The 21981-nt window shown below is 33.7% G+C and overlaps 1 protein-coding gene across 1 annotated transcript in view; it reads right to left on the minus strand.

Annotated features, from left to right (window-relative positions):
* Window positions 1–21981, minus strand: part of LOC106665808 (bcl-2-related ovarian killer protein-like) — a 78424-nt gene that overhangs the window by 45778 nt on the left and 10665 nt on the right. The window contains exon 2 of the mRNA XM_014392541.2: window positions 2022–2096. Coding sequence (XP_014248027.1) covers window positions 2022–2027 — 6 coding nt within the window. The 5' untranslated portion in view covers window positions 2028–2096. The remainder of the gene's footprint in view (window positions 1–2021; window positions 2097–21981) is intronic.

Raw genomic sequence — 21981 nt, forward strand, 5'->3', positions numbered from 1 at the left:
TATATATATACCCACGTGAATGTTTTAGTTTTTGTATTGTTTTATGTTTTCAACTGGTGCTTCCTGTCATTCTTCGTGATCATTTAAAAAAATAACGTGAATACAGGCAGGTAATGGTTAAGAGTCTTTGCACTCTATTATCTAACAAATTCTTAGACTGTTTAAATTAAAATGTTACAATAATTTTTTTCTTTCTTTTAAAAATTTTATACGAGAATATATAATGAAAAACTTACACATATAACTCGTTATAAGAAGTGTACTGTCAGACTCAGAATAGCATAGATATGCCCCAATCATAAAAGTTGTACTATGTACATTAAACATGTAAGTATGGGTCCTGTCATGCTTTCAACATAATAGTAAAACTACTGCGGTTAGCAAAATGATGTTCTTTTACTATGAACATAATTAGATTAAACTCAAAACGTTCTTCTATGAAATAATATCCGTGAAACTTTATACGCCTGCAAGTCTTTAAGTTACCTAAATCTCAAGGCCGTGACAAATTTCGTTCTTCTTCCTAACATAAATAGATAGTTAAGAGATGCCATTTTCTTTAGCGCGGTTTATAGTTTTATGAACCATTGGAACAAAATTATCAGGAAAAACCTTAGATATATTATAGATTTTACGATTATGCACATCCTTTTCTGGAATGTGTGACTGCTGAGGAAAATTTTTCATTAAAATAGAAAAATCTTAAAATACCAAGTACCATTTTATGGAAAATAGACGTCAGCTACAATATTGACTAAATAGATTTTCAAAAAGCACGGCTTTATTCAAGGATTTGTACGAATACTCAAGCTTCATAAGGGATTGTCTCATTTTTCTGCCTTGCTATCACTTCCACAGAGTAAAGCAATCAAACAAATCGATTGTTGAGACACATAATACAATTTTGTTTTTGATTTCTTATTCAATTCTTCAATTTCTTATCTGGGGTTTAAATCTGCAACAAATTTTTTGATCTCTCATGTCTCATGTCCTAATGTGAAACATTAATAAAGCCCATTTGAATCTGTGCAACCAAAAAGCCAAGAATATACCACAAAACATTGGGTTTTTGATATATCGACATATTAAACATTTACATTTCCTTAGCACTGATAACTAATTGCTATTTACAAAAAAAAAAAAAAAAAAAAAAAAAAAAAAAAAAAAATTGAAAATTGCGAAACAGCTTAAAATATCTTTTGAGTCAAGAATTAAAATTTAAAAACGGACAATTGATAATGCCAAAAACTTGGCAATGTTTAGCTTAAATCCGCGACATAGAAATTTTGCTTTTATTAAACACAAAATGGAACCAATCTGAGTGAGCGAGGCACAAAGAACTCCTACACAAGTTCCAGTAACCCACATCAACTTTCATAAATGTCTGGAATAGTGACTTGGCGGAGTCACGAGCTTGTCCGAAGTTTGATCCGTTTTCTTCCCATATTTCATAATTAACCGAATGAATCAACCAATTGAAGTTATGATGAAATAAAATTTTTATTTAATGATTTGGTTTTTACATTTCGATAATGTATACAACAATCGAAACAGGAGCTTGATTGGTTCCTACCATTGTGGTCTGTCATGTAACTAATTACCATTAGTATTAGAAGATGGATGAGCGACGACATCAAGCTGCAATGTTATAATTAATAAACCCATTTATGTTTAGTGGACTAATTGTTCATATTAATTATTTCAATTAATTTTTATTCTTTTATTATTGTTATTCATTATTCTTTTTACGTAAGGTCTTGATTGAGATGAAAAAGTTAGTGTCACGAGCGGAATTCGAGCCGAAGGTCGTGGGTTCGACCTTACATAAAAAGAATAATTAATAAGTTCCTAACAATATTAAACTTTTCAATTTTACTCGTTTACAAAGTCTTTCGCGTAGTCTAATCGTTTTTAAATTCAACAAAACATTTATTATAAATTTACATATCTCAAAGAATATAAATATCAAATATTAATTTTATCAGGATAACATGAAATTATGTTTTTACTCATTCACATACCTCCATAAATACTCCCTCCTCTTAATATCCGTCCTGAAATATGTTGTGAGCCACTATCTTCTCAATTCTTCATATCTGAAACATAGGACAGTTGCCAAACTATTAAAATTGTATTTCAACTTAAAATGTGAAAAATGCAATTTAGTCAAATGTTTCACGTTGTTTTTTTAAACCGTATTAATTGGATTATTTCAAATACAATTTGGTCTAACTATACCTAAAATGATATTACATTATTAAATAAATATATTTACAATTCAAGCTTATTTTTAATAACATCTCTGAAACAGCCCAATGAATTTAGTCTCGGTCTGAATGAGTAATAAAAAATTATGGTCATGTTTGTTAAGCGGTTTTATCGACCTACAATTCTGAATAAACGACGGTGTCTGCTTTTTTAATAACTAATAAAATACTTTGATATCATATAAAATCCGCTATAATAAGGGAACGAAGGCGGATCTACGCGGGTGGGACTATGTGGGTCTCGGACTGATTACTAACAAAACTTGTTGGTTTAAAAACAGGCTGAAAAAGTAACACATTTCCAATTTTTTTCGTCCATTTACATTTTGAAATTTGCTTAAATAAATACGATTACAGCCTTGGACGACAACTCTCTCTCCTTCTTTGCTTTGGACGTCAACTCCTACTAATCTTAAAACTAGTGGTCTGCGGTGGAAAAACCAATTTTCCATGGTGCCTGCTGGTACAATTAGGTCGACGAGGAAAATACCCTTTACTTATAGACTTACTGCATTATCACACAACTGTATTTGCATTAAGTGTCTACCCTTGCTCTGAAAATACAGGGTGTTTAATTTTTTTAGAGCGCACCTTACAAGGATAGCGCCTTGAACATTCCTTATTTGTTTTAATAAATGATTTCGATCGAATCACATTTATACATTATCATTATTCCTATACCCTATAATTTAAAAATTAATCACTCCCGGTCCTTCGAGTCTGTCAATAAGCATAGAAATTGATTTCACAAGTTGTAAAACTTTTTTCATTTAGCATTAAAAATGAGCACAAAAAAAGTTTGAACATTGTCAACAAATTTCTCTCCCTTTTAAGACAGTTGTTACGTGAATCTTTTCTTTCCTCAGAGCTGGGTATTCGTTCTCCTGCAATTTATTACATCCCAAAGGTATAATTTATATCACAGTAGTTCTCTTTTTTTTTTTTTTTTGTATTATCTTTAAAGCAAGATGAGAATAAAAATTGTAAACTTGTATACTTGTAACAGCGATCGGTGTGAAGCAAAATAAAATTAAAAAACAAACGTCGAAACTACGACCTCACGTTTCTCCGAGGCTACGGTTCAAAGAAATCAATCTTTCATACACCTCTGATCAAAACAATTACGAAACAACTTTATTGCAGTTTTTATTTTCGAATTTATTATCTGCATGACGGTTAATATGCAAATCATCGCACGTGGTAATTAAAAAAGAAGGGTTTCACATCTTCAACATCCTTGTAATTGCGAAAAAAAATGTCGAATTGGTAGAATTTTAATTTTCCTACAAGGCTATTTGACGCGTTATGGTGATGTTATTTTAACTATGTTGTAAAGGATGATGTAGTAAGAATATTTTAATAACGCTAATGTAGTACAATCGTTAATAAAAGCGTTTCTATATGCAGCCGCGATTTGCTTAAAATTGGAAAAAACAGGGAGTCGAAATGAGAAGTTCGTGGCATGAGCGATCGAAGTCACGGTAGCTCAAGAGCAGCGGCGTATTTAGCCGAAAGTTCGAATCCCGACTGACACAAATTTTTCATTTCGAAAAAATTGTGTATAATTAATTGATTAATTATAATAATATTTTAATTTATTAAAACTTTAAATTTTAAATACATCAAAAGTTATCAAACATCTCTATGACAGTCCTTTGTTTGCCCTTTACACTTTTCACTCGTCCCTTCATCATCCAGCTGGAGCGACACCATGATTTTTTGTTTTATAATTTTTGACGGCCTAAATAGTTGTGAGTATGTCTGCTACATAAAACTTAAAAAAATGCATTACTTTACAACTCTTTTTTTAATAAACGCTTTCACATAACGTCTTTCAAATAAACAATTCGTTACTAATACCGAAGTATTTTAGTCTCTTCATCAATATGTCCTCATGCTTTACATCTTCTGTTGTTCCAGCAGTTGTTTTGATGTATTATATATGTCAAAACCTTAATAAGCATTATCAGAGGAGTATGATAGATAAAGAAGAACGGTCGAGAGCAGCGATTTTTCCGCGTAACAACGAAACTACTCGAAACTGGCTCTGCAGGAACCAGTTCCATTTCTTAAAGTAAAAATAGCATTTCTATTAGGTAAAGTTTTTGGACGATTATTTCGTTAAAGAGACAAAGGGACTTTTTTCTATTATTTTATTGAAGGGATCAAGTAATGATTTTAAACCTTTTCTCCTCAAAAAATTGACGAATCTATATATTTTGTAGCATTCATAAAAATACTGTTCAAAACAGTTGTTACATCAGGGCCAAGTTGTGATGATCCAAGATCCAGATACCAAATACCCAGTGTATTGTCCAGTGCTTGAGTCTTTCTTTCTCAAGCCGTTTTTCCAGTTTTAACTTTTGCAGTGCACCTAGTTGAGATTCTGGTCCTATAGGTGAAAGGGCTGCTGATTGTTTGGCCGATCATTGTGCCTGTCCCTTTCCTTATATAACTGTCCCGGTACCGCAAGATAAACACGCCTTTTCCTTCGGCCATTATACAATTTTAGTATTCCCAGATTAGTTTGAGTTAAAACCATATTCATTTTGTGCCGTTATAGCCTGAATATCCGTCCGAAAGTACGTAAATCCAGGCACAAGTCATCCCGTAGAAAAAGATGCACGAACCTCAACTTCGAAGATATATACTTCTGTTCTATCCTTGCTCCATCTGTAAACCTTCCTGGGGGATTGCTTTCTTCCAAAAATCTCTTTTATCTACGACCACTCTTTTTGCAAATTCCTGTAAGTAGAACCATCCTTTACAAAATGTCATCGTTGATTTCAGATTTAATGCTCTCAGTTATCGGGTTTATGGTCAATATAAACAGCAAGGTTTTGTTTTTTGCCAAGCTTTCGACTATATATTTAGTCCTTCTCAAGGCGCTACAATGACAAAAACGATTATCAATATAATAATACAAGAAGAAATACACATTTTTTGTTTAGGACTACATATTTTAGGACTATTACAAAAACAATGTCATAAATTTATAAATAATTGCGAACAGACAATACCACGTTACAAGTAAAAAAATATAAACATGCCTTTCTTTATCACAGTAAGATATCACTCGAAGAAGGTAACAGGCCAGTTAGATGCCGTTCTTACACACATATCCAACGTACTAATGCAAATTTCCCTCTGTTGGAAGGTTTTTTGACAAATATCGGAGCTTATAAATAAATAAATACGTATATTATAAACAAATAAATAAAGACTATGTACGTGAATTGTCTAGATTACAATCTTTTCTTTTTTTAAATATATTATTTTGTTAATAAATTTGAATAAATAGGATTAATATTGTTGTAATCAGTTTTCAAATTGGGGTCTTTTTGTACATACATAGATTCTTTTAGTAATCTACGCCCTAGAATTTTTTCATAGTCCACAATCTTTATGTCATCAATATTTAACTTAAAATTATGTTTGTGTGCAATTGAATGTTTCGGCAGTCCTGTTCCCGCTCTACTATGTTTTCTGCAATATTGTATGTGCCTTGATGCGTTCGGCCAAAAATTGTTTAGTCAGTCCGTAGTACACGGTGGGACAGTCGTTACAATCAACACAAACAACGTTGGATATTTTTCCTTTTTCTTTTTTATATTTTAATTTTGTAAAAAAAATTTTCCCTATTTGGTTTCAAACTTGTAAACAACTTTGATATTTTCTATTTTTCTTTGTAGCAATTTATTTAATGAAATAAATTGAAATTTCTTTTACATATGTTAATGGGAAATATTTTATATTATTAGGTACATCATGACTAACATTATTGGTTATATCCATGGGAACACTATCATTCAACCTTCTATTTAGTATTTTCTTATACAACGATTTTGGATATCCATTAGATATTAACATCTTTTCAATCTTGAGTTTGTTTTTTTCGTGGAAACTCTCATGATTTAACTTTAAAGACCTATCAATTAAGTTAATTATTATGCTGATTTTCATTTGTAATAAGTGTGAGGAACTGTAGTGGAGTAATCTGTCTGAGCTAGTAGATTTTTGATACCAATCTGTAATAAAAATTTGATTATTCCTAATCACTAATAAGTATGGCAATTTACCATTTTCTTCAACCTCGTGGGTAAACAATAATTTTGGTTGGTATGAGTTAAACGCTTGAATAACATTATCTAACTCAATCTAAAAAAACAAAACCTTGCTGTTTATATTGACCACAAACCCGATAACTGAGAGCATTGAAATAGCTGGTCGATAAACTACATCGCTGATTTCAGATTTACTAACAGTTACCAGTTGAATTTTTCTTTTATTCGACTCGCTTTTCGTAGGAGTCGGCTTCCACTTTATGTAAATCTGTTCTTTAAGCATTTGTTCTTGTCCATCGTGCAGGGGTTAGCCAAGTTGATTTATGAAAATGACAAATGAGGCATAATCATCCTGTAAAACATTTTTCCGTTTTGTTTTACGGAAACTTCCTCTGGGGTTGCTTATGGGTCTTTCGTAGAATTGGAGGTTTGTCTGACTGGTTATTGCGGGATCTGAATCCATGGCCTTCGGGTAAATACGCCACTGCTCTACCACTTGAGCTATCGTGACTTCGATCCTCTCCGACACCAAAAAATGGCAAAAAGAGAGAAAATTCGAAAGGTTGTAGGTTGAGGTGGGGAGTTGGTGCCCGAGTGGATGGAACTATCGAAGTCAGTATAGCTCAAGTGGTTAGCGCAACGGCGTATTTAGCCGAATGTCGTGGATTCGAATCCCCTCGTGACACTATTTTTTCATTTCAACCAAAACCTTACAAAAAAAAGATTAACGTCTTATTTATATTTACTCCAGCTTGTTACCCCCTTGATTAGAAAACAAAAGACAGTCATGAGAGAAATCATCACTACATGAAAGGTTGGCAACCACATTACGATTTCTCGCTACAGGGATGAACTATAAAGAACTTAAGTTCTCTACTACGGTTTCTGATCAATGTTAGGGGTTATCAATACCTCATCTCTCATTGCATTTGTATCCTTTGTTTTGAAAATGTCGACCAACTGGTTGAGGATCGAATTTCTTTTATTTCTATCGTGGTAATATAATCATTGTCCACCATTTTCATAAACATGGTACACTTTTATACAATTCAATCACCTCAACAATAAAATCTCGATTGGATGTCATTACAAATAAAGAATAAACGTTTTTGACTTTTTGAGAATGTACGACGGAGATGTTTTCTCAGTGACAGAAAGACGGAGACTGCGCCAAAAAAACGAGGGTTTTCCCATTCACGACCAGGCCACCGCGCCAAAATCCCCCCCCTCCACGCCAGGTTTTCCCATTCACGAACGCGCCATGCCGTCGTCGCGCCGTAGATATTTGGAGTGGTGCGATGGAGTTTGGACCGATCGAATATTCGGCACAGCCGGGCACGCCAGTTCAGTTTTGCCATTGACGTGGTTTTTGGAATGGCGTCGCTCCGTTTGGCCTGCTTGGAGCGATCGTGAATGGCCACCTTTAAAACACCAAAAATACTAGAAACGTATGCCAGGCCCGACGCATAAAACCCTAATGGATGAAAGAGGAAATCCAACTCAGCATAAATTAAAAACTTAACAGGTATATTTACGAGACAAAATAAATAAATTAAAAAACGAAATACCAACTTTTTAATATGGGCGGACGGATGAATTAGCACCTCCCTGATTCTCAGCCTCCGCGTCGCTTACGAAACCTTGCCTTGTCATGGACGAAAATTAGTATTACTACTATTACCATTCTTTTTTCTCTTTTTATGAGGGTCGCAATAGCAGAGGTCATATAAACCCTCAGGGTGCCGGCGTTTTTGAAAAAAGCCCATTTGTAAATATGTCGGGTTCGAATGCAGGGCCGCTGGATTCGAACCCAGGACCTTTACCTTACAGTGATGAGCGCCGTGTCAACGCCTAAACCGTTGCGGCCACTGTTGCCCCAAAGTGCTACTATTACTATTCGATGGAATCAATCCTTGCGTTTTTAAGACTTAAAATCAAGATGGAAAATGTGTGTATAACTTGAAAATAGTTAGTAAAGTTTTTAGTCTAAAGACGATTTTGTATAAGAACACTTTATTTTCCAAAATGATTATCTTTATATTATAAAGTTTGATCATAAAAGTACATCATAAACTTGAGAACGCCTTCCTAACTTTCAGCTGGGCATCAAAGTTTCTGTGATGTAGAAACGTAACTGAGATAGCGGCAACAACTTTACTGATTTGCCGTGGATCATTTAAGAGATTATCCAAATCATTCCTTTGTCTGTTTTCTGTATTCGATCTTGAAACTTTCAGTTTGTTGTTGTTAGACTTCGTGGAATAATCATGGTGAATCTTAGTTAAACAAATCCGGCGCAACGGTTAATTATTAAATTTTGTAATAGGATCTTATAAATCTCAAGATATTACAATGAGAATCACATTAAACAATTTGTAAAGGTTTTTCGTTCTATTTGCAAACGACTATCTTTCTTGGCAATACTAAATTTATTTAAAAAAAGCTTTAGATCAAACAATTATGTTTTATTATTATGCTAACTTAAAAGGGGCACTGAATCGTACCTATTATTATATTTTAAAAAATAAATATATCTCAATACATGTGAACCAAAGCTTCTAAAATAAGGTCCTTCATAGGGCAACCTTCAAATAAAATTACTAGGTAAATTATAAAATTAAAATCCTTTTAATTAATCATAAATCTGTTTTAATTGATCGTGTGAAGCAGTAAAGTACTCTTATCTATCAGTTAAGCAACTTGATGAATGTCGTTAATGTTTAATGGATAAAGCTGTTTTACTTAGTCACTAAATCCATCACCAATTTGCCACCTTGATCAGTCCATCTAGCAGCGTTGACAAATTTACCAAGAAATAAGAATAAAGCGAACACGTTTGACTAATGAAGCCAGAATTACATCGAGTCTTTTTGAACATTGACCTCTTTCTTTGCTTAACCTTTTAACTTTAATCTGACAGTAAAATATTCGGCGTAATCATTTTCGTGAATATTGCATTCTCGCGTTGTGGGGTTGGTAAATGAATGGTAGACTTTTCGAAAAAGAATTTCTGAAGGTAAGGTCATTTATCGTCCTTATTGCGTTAGAGGAACAGGCGTCAAGTCACGTTCGAAAAGTCGGAAATTATCTGACTACATGCGAAACGATCATGTGTAGTTTTTAAATATTAATGTATATTAGATATTTTAATAGGTAATATAAATATTAATACCATCGCGAAAAGAGTTTAGACAAAGATAAAATTTAATTATAAACGAACAACGGCTATTTATAAAATCGTTTCAGGAAAGGTTTTCCTCAAGAAATATAGTGTATAAATATCCAAACTAATATTAAAAATAATAATTAGAATTTTATTTGAAGCGCAGAAGCCATTCTGAAAGAAGCAAAATAATTGAATTAGAAAAAAATGCGTATAATGTGATGGAACAAATTAAAATCGTATAACAAAAAACAATCACATTATTATTCAAAATCGTGAAAAAACATGATTGATAAATGCAAATTAAACCACAATTTTTTTCGGATTGATGATTGAGCTTTCTCTAAGAAAGCCGAGCATGTTATATTTGCTGGGTTAGTTGTAAACAAGGAGCCCCGTTGAGCTTGGGATCTATGAGCGAGCATCTTCCATATCGAGAAACCGAGTCCAAACTAGTTTTTTTTCTTTTTTATTCATACAACTCATCATGTAAATAAATTCTTTGCTTCTTCATTTCTAGTCTGTTCCAAATCATTCTGGTACATTTACTAATAAAATATTTATAAAATTATATAAAAGTAATTAAATAATTCTTTGTGCTTATATAGGCTATGCAACGATCGCTGAATATATTTTTTTATTGATTTTAGTATTAACCTGATAAAATTCTGATGTAGGGTCTAGCGATAACTAAAACACCATTAATTCCACCCATAACTCCGGATAATCAACCGAACGAGATTTCTATAGGAGCTTGATGGCTTTTTCAAAAGTGCTTTTTCAACTTTGCACAGCGTATCCAGGACAGATCCCTTTAATTAATAGAAATTCAAATTGATTTTTGCGTCGCCCTAAGAAAAGGTTTTTTTAAACGTAGTTTAAAACTCCGAATTCAAAGCACTGTTACAATGTTAAGGTCATTACCCAAATTAATTCTCTTACGTCATAAAGGGTCGCCTTTGATTAAAAGGTGTAAAAACACATAAACATCCTACTTGGTTTAAAATTAAAAAAATAAAATACATTCTTTCAGTATATGCATAAGCATTATAATCTTTTTGTTTTTCATTAAATAAAGTTCTTTTTAAACCAGCACTATGTAGGTCTAAGGTCCTTCTTTCCCCAGTCTTTTGCTTCCATTCCCTGCGTTCCTCGAATTCGGCGATCTCGTCTTCCTATCTCCTCTCTTTGTATGCTTGTTTAATGGGACCCTATTTGTCACTTTTTGGTCCATTTGCCACGAATTCCACAGCTCACCCATCTTATAGATTTCAATCTTGTCTCAACATCCATGACCTCTGTCTTTCTTCGGATCTCACTGCTTCCTACCTTTTTAATATTCAGTACACTGCGTTTCATTGCCGTTTGAGTCCTAGCTACTCTCTTAGCAGCCTTTCTTGTGACTAAATGTGGGCACGGTATATTAAAACTGGAAGCAATCAGGAATCTAACAATATGTCCTTATTTGAGAGTATTTTTAATTCGTACCTTGCTTCTGGCTTCAAAATATCCGCCAAGAATCTTTTGCGCCTTTATTCATGTGACCCGTGAGGTTAATCAATTTATCCAGTAAATTGTTTCTTCAACGTATTTCAGTGTTTACGGCCGCTTTTCGTTAGGGATGTTTTGTTATTGGTATTTATTGTTTTGTCTTAAGACCAGTATTTCCAACTTACTATGTCTAATTCCTTAAGAATTTCCAGCAGGTGTTTCAGTAAATGTGATACCTAAGATAAATATTACTCGTTCGGCCGTGTTTTCCCACTTTAGCGAAAGGAAGAATCTGTTCTAATACGTAATTAAAAAGCGTCGGAGAGCAAGGATCGCCTTGTCTGGCTACTTTTTCTATTTAAAAAAATTGCCCTGCAGCATATACCTTTACTCTATTTCATGCTTTCATGCTACAACATAAAGCGAACTTTTTCACACGGCCAATCAACGACGACCAGGCCGAATGGTAATCAGACGTTCAGTTGGTCATTTCTTTCCAACCTTTCGTGATAGCTCCAACACAGCTAATTATTTTCCCTCATTTTTTGTCCGTGGTATAATGGAATGCATTGCAGTCACAACATAAACCTCCAGTGAGAAACGTCAGGCGATTTTCCTTTCTTAACAAAAAACTATAGGTAACCAAAATTTTACTCGCAGAAACGATTTCTGCAAATGAACTCTCACAACCAGAACTGCTGTCCGTTAATTTAAAGGGCTGATAATCCTTCCGGAATACGAATAACGGGGAAAATAATCCATGGGAGTGTATGTGGCCAATGGGTAACTGTAAAGTGTGCTAAACAAATATTAACATTTATTCTAACTTTTAAATTGACTAGATGTTCATGTTCGTTAATATTTTAAATTATTTATTATAGTTTCAATGTCCTGATGAATTGGATATGTTCGTCAAAACTCGTCGAAAGAAATGAGTGTTTTCTTTCCAAATAGCCTTATCCCCGATCGTTTTTTAATATAAAATTATAATAGCTAATTACATAAGAGATAATTGGTCTTAAACCTCTTCTAATAATCTTTAACTGATTGACCGCAATTCGTGTTATATTGTCTTTCAATTAACGACCAATAAACAATTCTCTTAATCTTATAGTTTTTTATTTATTTAGATACTTTGGTGCAAATATTACTCAGTTCCAAATCCGTCTTACAGACTACAAAGATTAAAATCGTAGCCTCAAAAGTTTTTGAAAAAAGAAATCTTGCACGCGGAACTCTCAACACTGTCAGACAAACATTCGAATATATAGAAATATGGGAAAAGGCCTAAATCGCATCATAAATTCTAATAAATTTAATCAAGCTGAAAAGTGCTCTCCCAAACAAACATGGGGGACCTAGTAACTCCTTTATATCACTCGAAAGGTTGAGCCTTTGCCGAACGGGTTGGTTGCAAAGTGCGATAATCGACCAAAAAATATTTCAGAATGATACGTTCTCCATTTCGATCACACCGACCAGGTTGTTGCCTATTAAAAGACTATTATGGATTTATCTGATGTGACCTTTTCGCAATCTTGAGTGAATTACAAGTTCTTTCCTCTGAAATTCCTCAGTTGGCCGTTCATGTACAACTGGCTTAATTTCTTTCGTACTATCTCTACAGACATTCCATCTTCCCTCCGACTTTCGTTTGATAATGTTTTCAACATAAACCACTAGGTCGTCTGAGAGGAGAGGAAATTGATCCGTTCTTGGTTAATGATTTGCAGCGTTCGTTGCCTCGTGATCAGCTCTTTCATTTCCAAAAATGCCGACACGACTAGGAACCCAAACAAATACCACATGTTTGTTAAGTGCTTCGATTTCGTAGAAGTATTTGTGAATTTTTAATATGTAAAGGTCAACCGAGAATTTGTTGCTATTATTTTATCATTATTAGAAAAGAAATCTAGGGAAATCTAATTAACTCAGAAGTTTAACTTGTTTTATGGTATTGGGAGATAGCTGACAGCACTGTACTTCAGTGTAAATTAAAATAAAATTAATGTAACTGAATTGGTTACTGTTAAGGAAAATATTTTCAAGTCATTGAAAAATGTTGGTTAAATTGCCGGATTTCAACGATTGAAAACCTTTCAAAATTGCCTACAATATGGCTGAATACTGACAATAAAACGTAAATCGTGACATTTTTTTATGTATTAATAATTAACCAACGACTCAAAAATTATTGTTGTATCCTACTAATCAAACTGTGTAAACACAAAAATAAGACTTATTTTAACTTTGTATCTGTAAGGAGTGTCCGTAGGTAAATAAGATATCGAATTTGGGCAACTTCATCATAGAACTGGGTCGTAAACGTGTGTTATCTAATCACTATAAAACAAGCAGATTTTTATCATTGTTGTGGCACAACGTACCAAAAGACACGAACAGAAACAGTCCGTATTTACTGTATGCTGAATACGTCCTTATTGGGCAAAAAAGCCAAAAATAACTGGTTTTACGCACAGCGGTGCCATATGTAGAGAAACAAGGATTATTTTTACCCGGTAAATTCTTTTTTTTTTTAATGGTGAGTGTGAAGTAATGCCTTATCGCAGGCACAGGAGAATATAGAGGACCTTATTTGGTTTTCTCTATCTTTAACGATTTGGTCGATTTTCTATCCTTCAAATCAGTATTACCGCAATCATTTTGAAATGATGTAATAATTATAAACACCTTTTTGTTTAAATAATATTTATTTATAAATAAGTGAAGTCTTCCTGAGTTTGATCCCGTTTGTATTTATCATCCTTAATTTCTTGGATTTCCAAAAATGGGCAACTCGCATAAAATCCCTGGCTAATTAGCATGAGCGACAGTTCGCCTTGAGTCCTTCCGCCGAGATATTTACCAACAGAATCATAATTTTCAGAAACTCGAAAATATTATCAAAAATGACACACGTTTGCCAATAAATTATGTTCTAAATTTAACAATTTTTTACGTTTTCTTTGAGCTCCTGGTTAAAATGCTTCGTGATAGTTTACGTAACGTTTGTTGTAAATAAATAGGCCATAAATTCCAAAACGCAATTCCCTTCAATATTGTACCTCGTCTGTCAAATTGATTTCAAGCCGTTAGTTTCATGCGCTCATCTAAAGCCGCCTATTTCAATTAATGTAACGGGAAAGTATTCGCTCCAAGTTTATTACAAGTTTGATTTAAAGTACTTTTAAAAGTGGGCAGAATTAGTGGCAATCTGTTTTTCCTGTCGATTTATTTTCATTTGGCGTGTAATGTCCAAGCATCACGGCGCAATTTGTTGTTACTGAAGCGTTTATAAACTACAAAGTCACGTAGTATGGAAAAAGAGTAAGGTTTAAAGGCAAAAGAAAGGAAAACTGATCTACTTTTCAATTTTGTAGTAAAAACTTTTAATAGTAAAAAGCGATTTAAACGTTTTGCAACTATAAATTTGAATTATCACAATTGATGGGATGAAAAGAGAAAATTTACTGACCCAAATTCTTTCAAAATCAGCAATTATATTGTATGAGAACTATTATGGTTTAGCTTGTCTGGTCAAATGACTATCGAATTATTTTAAATAATCTCTCTAGTTCGACAAAAACCATAACCAAATTTTAATATAAACTCATTAAATTCACTAATTTCATGGTCCGCTTGACCAATTAATATATTACAATTAATTAAGGTTTTGGTTGAGATAAAAAAGTGTGTGTTACTAGCGGGATTCGACCCCACAACCTTCCGCTAAATACGCCACTGCTCTACCACTTGAGCTACCGTGACTTCGATCCACTCGGACACTAATTTTTCATCTCAACCTCACCTCTCGAATTTTCCCTCCTTTTTGCCATTTTTCAAGTGGTAGAGCAGCGGCGTATTTAGCCGAAGGTCGTGGGTTCGAATCCTGCTAGTAACACTTTTTTATCTCAACCAAAACCTTAATTAATTGAAAATAATTTATTTGGTCAAGCGTACCACGAAACCAACTTCCCATCTCAACCCCCCACTTTTTGAGTTTTCCCTCCTTTTTGCCATTTTTCAAATGTCGTATAATCGGATTGGATTCTCGGCGACAAATGAAATGGCCACGGAGAGCTTTAGTGAAGTATACTTCATTTTAATTCATTAAATTCACTAATTTCGTGGTCCGCTTGACCATTTACCGCTGTAGAGCAGCGTTATTACAACGTTAAATCCATTATATTTAGTGGTTTGATTGACCAAAGTACTTCCTGCAATTGATTAATCTTTTTATGTAAGGTCTTGGTCACGACCTTCGGCTTGTGAGTTCGAATCCTTCTCGTGACGCTAACTTTTTCGTTTCGACCAAGGCTTTACATAAATTTTTTTTACACCGGTTAAAAGGCCTAATTTCTTTTGTTTAAGCCTATTTATCTATTCTCTCGTGCCTTGCTAAACCACTCGACAAATGTTTTCTTATTTAGAAACATATTTCCTTGCCCCCTCTAATCTGGTTTTAGCCCTAGCCTTTCCATACAATACACTGTTCCGAAAATCTCGACTTTCATACAGAAGGCTATTGATCAATGTAAAACTACGATTTTTGTTCGCCTGATAATGAACTTGTGTAGATATGAGCTTATATAAATCCAAATCCAAATCCAAATCAACAAAGGTAAAATACCACATTTAAAAATTTATGTAAATTTCATTTTTTTTTGCACCTTAGCCTTATTGACAAGCATGCTCGGATATGTATTTAATTATTTTCGGACTAGTATCACCAAAAGATGTATCATCAAAATAGGTGATCCAACGTGCGAAGCCTACCTAAGTAAGCGATCCTCTCAGAGATTATCTCTGTTTTTAAATATAATAAAAAGAATTGTCAAATTCTAATAATTAACTAAATAATTCATATAATTTTCTTTGGAGGTACTAAAATTTATTCACACTACATTGACGTTCAGTTTATGATTTAATAGGAGAAATACGCGATAGAGAGATTTATTATCATTGTTTTTTATATGATCGAGTTGAAAGCAATAAACCCGCTGAAACGCTATCCCAACTATACCTTAATTACGGATATTAATTCCTAAAATTCTTCCGTATGGCCCATTCCGTCCGGTCGGACGAGATGAAATCATCTCAATTTGCGAAGAATGCCGTCGTCCGGTACCGTATTATTTAGATTATCTGAAGTCGTAAATGTATTCAATTATCAGCCGTTTACCAATGGAAAGCGGGCTTTGCGTGCAAATAAATTATAACATATTTCAGCGAACGGTGCGCTGTAAACATATGTTTAGCAAGATAATATGGGCTATAAAATAAGTCGGATTTCACAAAAAAAAAAAAAACTGTTAACATTCTTCTTTATAATTCGAAACCTATTGGAATTAGCACTAAAGACTATGATTTTTTTATCATAAAATTTTTCTCTTAAACTGCTCAATACTACTCCGATATAAATTCATGACGTACACATAAATAAATGATTATTATTATTTATACTATATTTTTATACCCAAAAAACCTAATTTCATTACCTTCATTCATTTCCCTAAAAGTATTACCATGTTGCCGCATTTATTATAAACCTATGGCCGCAAATTATTAAATAAAATATCTTGCAATTTAACCAGTCATCATTAAAAGCCAAAAGCGAAAGCCAAATCAGCGCATTTATTAATCTGACTACCTTACAACTTACTGTACTTACGTAAGAACTCGGAATGTATCTAAAGATGATATACTGGAGACAAAATAAACGTCAACTCAAACAGCCAGGTCTAGGATTTGAATGGCACATAAATTAATACTTTGCAAGTTGAAGAATGCGTTCACAACGTTTGAAGAATAACGGGCGATAAAGGGGCACAAATAAGACTTGTTAAACTAAAACATTTGTATCCCCAGTGAGTATATGGACAGCGTAACAAAAATAAATTATAGCAAGTTGGGTCAGAAGGTAGCCAAAACCAATTTAAAAGTAGCCAGAAGTGATAGATCGAAGTGATCAATTGCCATTATCCTAAAAAGGTTGGTTTATAACTTTCACTCAATAGAAACTGTCTAAGAACATAGAAATGCTCGTTCACGGGAAATTGCCATCTGAATACATGCGCACATTAGCGATATGCAGAATCCATTCGCAAACTCTGCGGGGTTGGAGGCAGAAACCACTAATTAAATTATAACGGGAACGAGACAGTATATATAAAAAAGCTTACTCTAAAGTTCTAATCTTAATACTACAAATCATTGTCATTCGACTAACCAAAAAGTTACCATACATATGAGGACAGGGAACATAAGGATCTTCGATGTACGATAAGCCCGAATGGCCGCGTCTACTGGCCTTTCAACCTACCCAAACAAGACCTTTCTATGTAAAAAAAATGCATACACATGCAACAAAAACTCGTAACATACGGCAAATATCCCAGACTCTTAATGACGATTAATCATGTACCTAAAATCAGAAATCCATCCAGCGTGACTAGTCGGAACAGGGAAAAACTGACAACAAACTGTAAATTTAAATATATGTATTTAGTAGTAATAATTGTCTGCATTAATTATTTTAATTTAGTTATACTTTTTATCTAAAGTCTTCATGAGATGAAAAAGCTACGTTCACCAGTGGGATTCGAACACACTGCTTTCGGCTGTTGTACGAATCCCGCTCGTGATGCTAATTTTCGCATCTCAACGAAGACAGATAAAAGGTATAATTAATTAAGATAATAGGTCAATTATAACTATTAAATACGTATAAGGATTAATATGATTATTACAGACGAACTTATTTCGCTAACAAACTCCCCGTGGCCATTTCATAAGTCGCCGAGAATCATATCCTGATTACACGATATTTGAAAATATGGCAAAAGAGGAAAAATTTGAAAGGTTGTAGGTTGAGATGAGGAATTGGTGTCATATTTCATATTGTTCATATTTCTGTGTAAATACCGACTTAATTCACATACTTAATAATATTAGTAATAAATTACATATTGGACAGGATACAAATATATTTACAAATATTTACATAGTTGATTTGCATTGAGGGAAGCAAATAATCCAATCCAAATTAGGATTGGAACGTTTAACATATCCCCACAGTTCGATACCAATCTATAAATCGTTTTTAGCACCATTTTGTTGATCGTAGGTTTAGTTTTCACCGATAGCTTGGATTGTCGTCATATCAATTTGTACAATAGAACGTAGCGTCTGTTTAGGTCTTGTCGTATGCTGATTCCTCGAGTTAGGCGTGAGTCTAGGTGGAGCCCAATGTAACGTTCGCAGTCAGATTTGAGGTTAGGAACACTAGCTTCGCAGGGAAAACATGACATGGTCTCACTTGCTTTTATTTATCTTCATTTTCCATTGTCTACACCACTCTGCTGTACTTGACTTCCGAAGCAACCGTAGGATCAGGGTCAGAGGATAGTACTGCTGCGTCTGGAAAGTATCCAAGCAAGTGTTGCAGTTGAGACATCTGCAATGTAAATGATATAGAGGATTGGTCCAAGCGCACTGCGCTGCGGTACTCCGGTAGTAATCCGATCCGTTTCGGAGTCTGATGTACTAGAGGGGAGGATTAAGAATAAAAATAAAATATTGCAAAATAATAAACACTTAAATAGTAAGAAAGTTTTAATTTATAAGTAACTTGCATTTACATATTTCTACCCAATTTTTAATCTATGATTCAATTTAATATACGTTTACTTAATTTAAAATTAGTACAAGTCAGTACGAAAAATTAAACTAATTAAATGTTATTGCGAAAAACATTTCTGTAAGCCTTTCCATGGTAAACGTTATGTGATTCAAAACAGTTTTTACCGATAAGAAGAGATTTTCCAAATATGGTTCTGCCTTTGACGTAAGAGGAAATTTCCAGGTGGTAATAAACGTCAAAAGCTCAACGGTTTGAGACATAACCGTGAAATGTGAGGCAGTCTTATTTGACTTTAATTAATACAGGACGAGTTGGGCTTTACTCCGAGGCAACAAAATCTACATCCATAGTTTTAGAAAATTAAGGGGAGAAATAATTTACAACCAAAACAAAGTTTATTTCTCTAAACAATCAACAGAGTTGAGTCATGCTAAATTTAAAATCTCCGCAATGTGAATATCCCTGATCTACTTGGTCCCCCTAATCTCGCTTAATTTTGACCAAAAAAGTATAATTGTATCGTTAATTCTCCCTAGAATTCTTTTCCTTTTTTAAAATTCTAAATCGACAGAATTAAAACAGAATAATTCAGTAAAAACTGTGATTGTAATAAATCTTTGCTTAATTATGTCGTAGAAGTAAATAATAATACAAAGGTAAATATTACCGCAGCTTGTGACATATCCTTCCCACATATTAAGGCAAAACTTCACGCTAAAAGCTTTCATAATTTTGACACTCTTTCATCCTTTAAAAATCCATTTACCCAAATTTAAAAGAAACATTTGAAAGGACCTACAGCCTTGAAAGAGTCCTTTTTTGCTAGGTCAAATAAATCAACGAGATGTATTTAATCGATACGAGTCTCGCTGTTTCTTGGAGTAAATTATCTGACAAGTCATCTATCATTTCGCCTATCGCTCTAAGGGCTGTAAAAGGATTCTAAAGTCTCAATCTACATTAACGATCATAATTTACTGGGGCTTTTGTTAGCATGGTATATATTAAGGAGGGAGGATTTTTCGCTTTTTAGAAACAATAATACTAGCATTTGTTTTTATTATGTTGAATACGCCACAATAATACAATAAAAAGCTCTCCCATACTTTCTCATTGTCTCCTTAAGCGTATCATTTTTGGAAAACATTTAACATTTTATTTCAATAAAGTCCAATTGGCATAGTTTTCCCCATATTTTGATAATCATTTGACTGGAACTTTATTGAGTTATTCCATATCTTTTCCCTTCAGCAACAATCCCATGGAATTCGGCTACCGACTTCGACGGAGCTTCAAAAATCGGACGGTGATGTAATCTATCCCCCGGGTTCGGGATTAACATATTCAAAAACGCGGTCCTACACGATTTCCCAACATTTGATATTTTTGGATCTTGTAAACGATTATTAAATCGTTCCGCAGTGTATTTTAAACCGAAATCATCCTAATGAGCGCCCGGACCGTCCAAACGCGCCGGCTGCATAAATATACCCTACAAATAGATTTAAAAAAGAATTGAAGAAGAAACAAAAAGAAAAAACAATTTAAAATTCTAAATTTATATATGTCAACCAAAAATACGGACAGAGATGTTACTTAGGATTTTGCTTTATTTATTCAAGTCATTTATTCATTAACATTATTGATAAAATACTCTTGAAAAAGCTTCCTTATACAAAAAATTACAATTTAATCGTGAAAAATATAAAAATAAGCATAAAAGATCAATGTCTATAATAGAATTGGTCAATCTATTTTTGAATAATCAATCAATCTCCTGATGATTTGTTTTAATGTATCACTTTTCCTCGTTTATTTTTTCTCCCCCAAAAATGATTTCAGATATAATTCGGCTCATCTATTCTTAGCTTTCTTATAGAACTTATTCCAATCTTTCAGAATAGATTCGCTGAGATCTTTCATGGAAAAATGAAGTTTGTCAAAGGTTGATCGAGTAAAAATCGGAGGGAGGATTCAGACAACCATAATGCCGACTCTGTAAATTGGTTTATTTTAATAACAGTTAACTAAAAATCAGCAAAAGCAACAGTGAACAAAAGTTGCAATTTTTTGCATAGTATTAATAAAAAATAAGCAATTTACATCACCCCAAAACGGAAAAGTTTACCGTATCAAGTGGTGTGAAGAAAAGATCTCCTCCCATTTTTGAGAACTCTTCTTTTGGCCTTTTATATCAACGACATTGTGGTGTGAGTTAGAGTATGGGATAAAAACTGAGAACACAGTAATCAAGTTCATCAATGCTGACGACCTGCTATCGTCGCCGATGAATCCACATGCTCTCCAAAAAAGTACAGATTTACTTCAAGAATGTTGTACTAATCGAAAATTATCGGTGGATCTAAGCCAATCTAATGTTTTCAACAAACAAGTTTCAAGGAAAACATCGACATTGTCAGCGATATCAATATTTGATTGCATTATTCACTCCTAGGCTTTCGTTTAACAAACCGTAAAGTAACGTCAGTAAAATTTTGCATGAATTGAATTTAGAAGGAAGCGATCACAAACTCAAATGTACCTTTATTGAAAAAGATATAGTGTTCAATGCTATATTAAGAACAGCGTTGGGCTAAGTGGCGCAAGTCTTGGGGTATACGGAAGTTGCGATGGTAGAGACTGTTTTGCACATGTTTGTAAGAAAGTTGTTTTGCCTACCAAGTTACTTCGCTAATTACGCAACTTACTCACTTGAAGACGGAAATTGATACCGTACCTGCCTACACCATGAGCTTATATTCGAATTATACCGTACAAGTGGCTAATACGGAAGATTAACGCCTAAGATAGTGGCGACGAAAAAAATACATTACAGAGAACTAAGTGTGAAATGTGCGAGCCTGGGTTTATACGGATGGGACCTGGATTTATACACCGCAAGATGATTATGGTTCGTGGTGAACTTGTCAGGTTGAATGCTAAGCTTTATCCAACTACTGTCTCTGAGATGTTCTCTCTGCAATATGTGCCAGCGAGAGGATTTACACTACTTTCTTTGTATTTGTCCTATACTGAGCGAGTTCAGTGAAATAGCTTTCAGCTGCCAAACCTTTAGGCCAGTTGAGGCTTTTCGACTCCTCGACGATCCTGGCTGGAATCAGATGACCCAATTATACAAGTGGCTACTCGTTATAGAACCACGTTAATGTCTTAATACAACTTCTGACCACCGCCTATTAAATATTGGAAAATAAAATAATTTATCATTTTTTAAAATAATTTTTATAAATTAAAGTCAAATCATATCAATGAGAAACCGAACGTCCGTAAGGTTTATCTAAATTTACTTTTGTATACTTTTTTTATAATTATGTTATTTCAAAAAATCACTCA

The sequence above is a fragment of the Cimex lectularius genome, unplaced genomic scaffold (genome assembly GCF_000648675.2).
Source record: "Cimex lectularius strain Harlan isolate CLEC.00 unplaced genomic scaffold, Clec_2.1 scaffold197, whole genome shotgun sequence".
Classification (NCBI taxonomy): Eukaryota; Metazoa; Arthropoda; class Insecta; order Hemiptera; family Cimicidae; genus Cimex; species Cimex lectularius.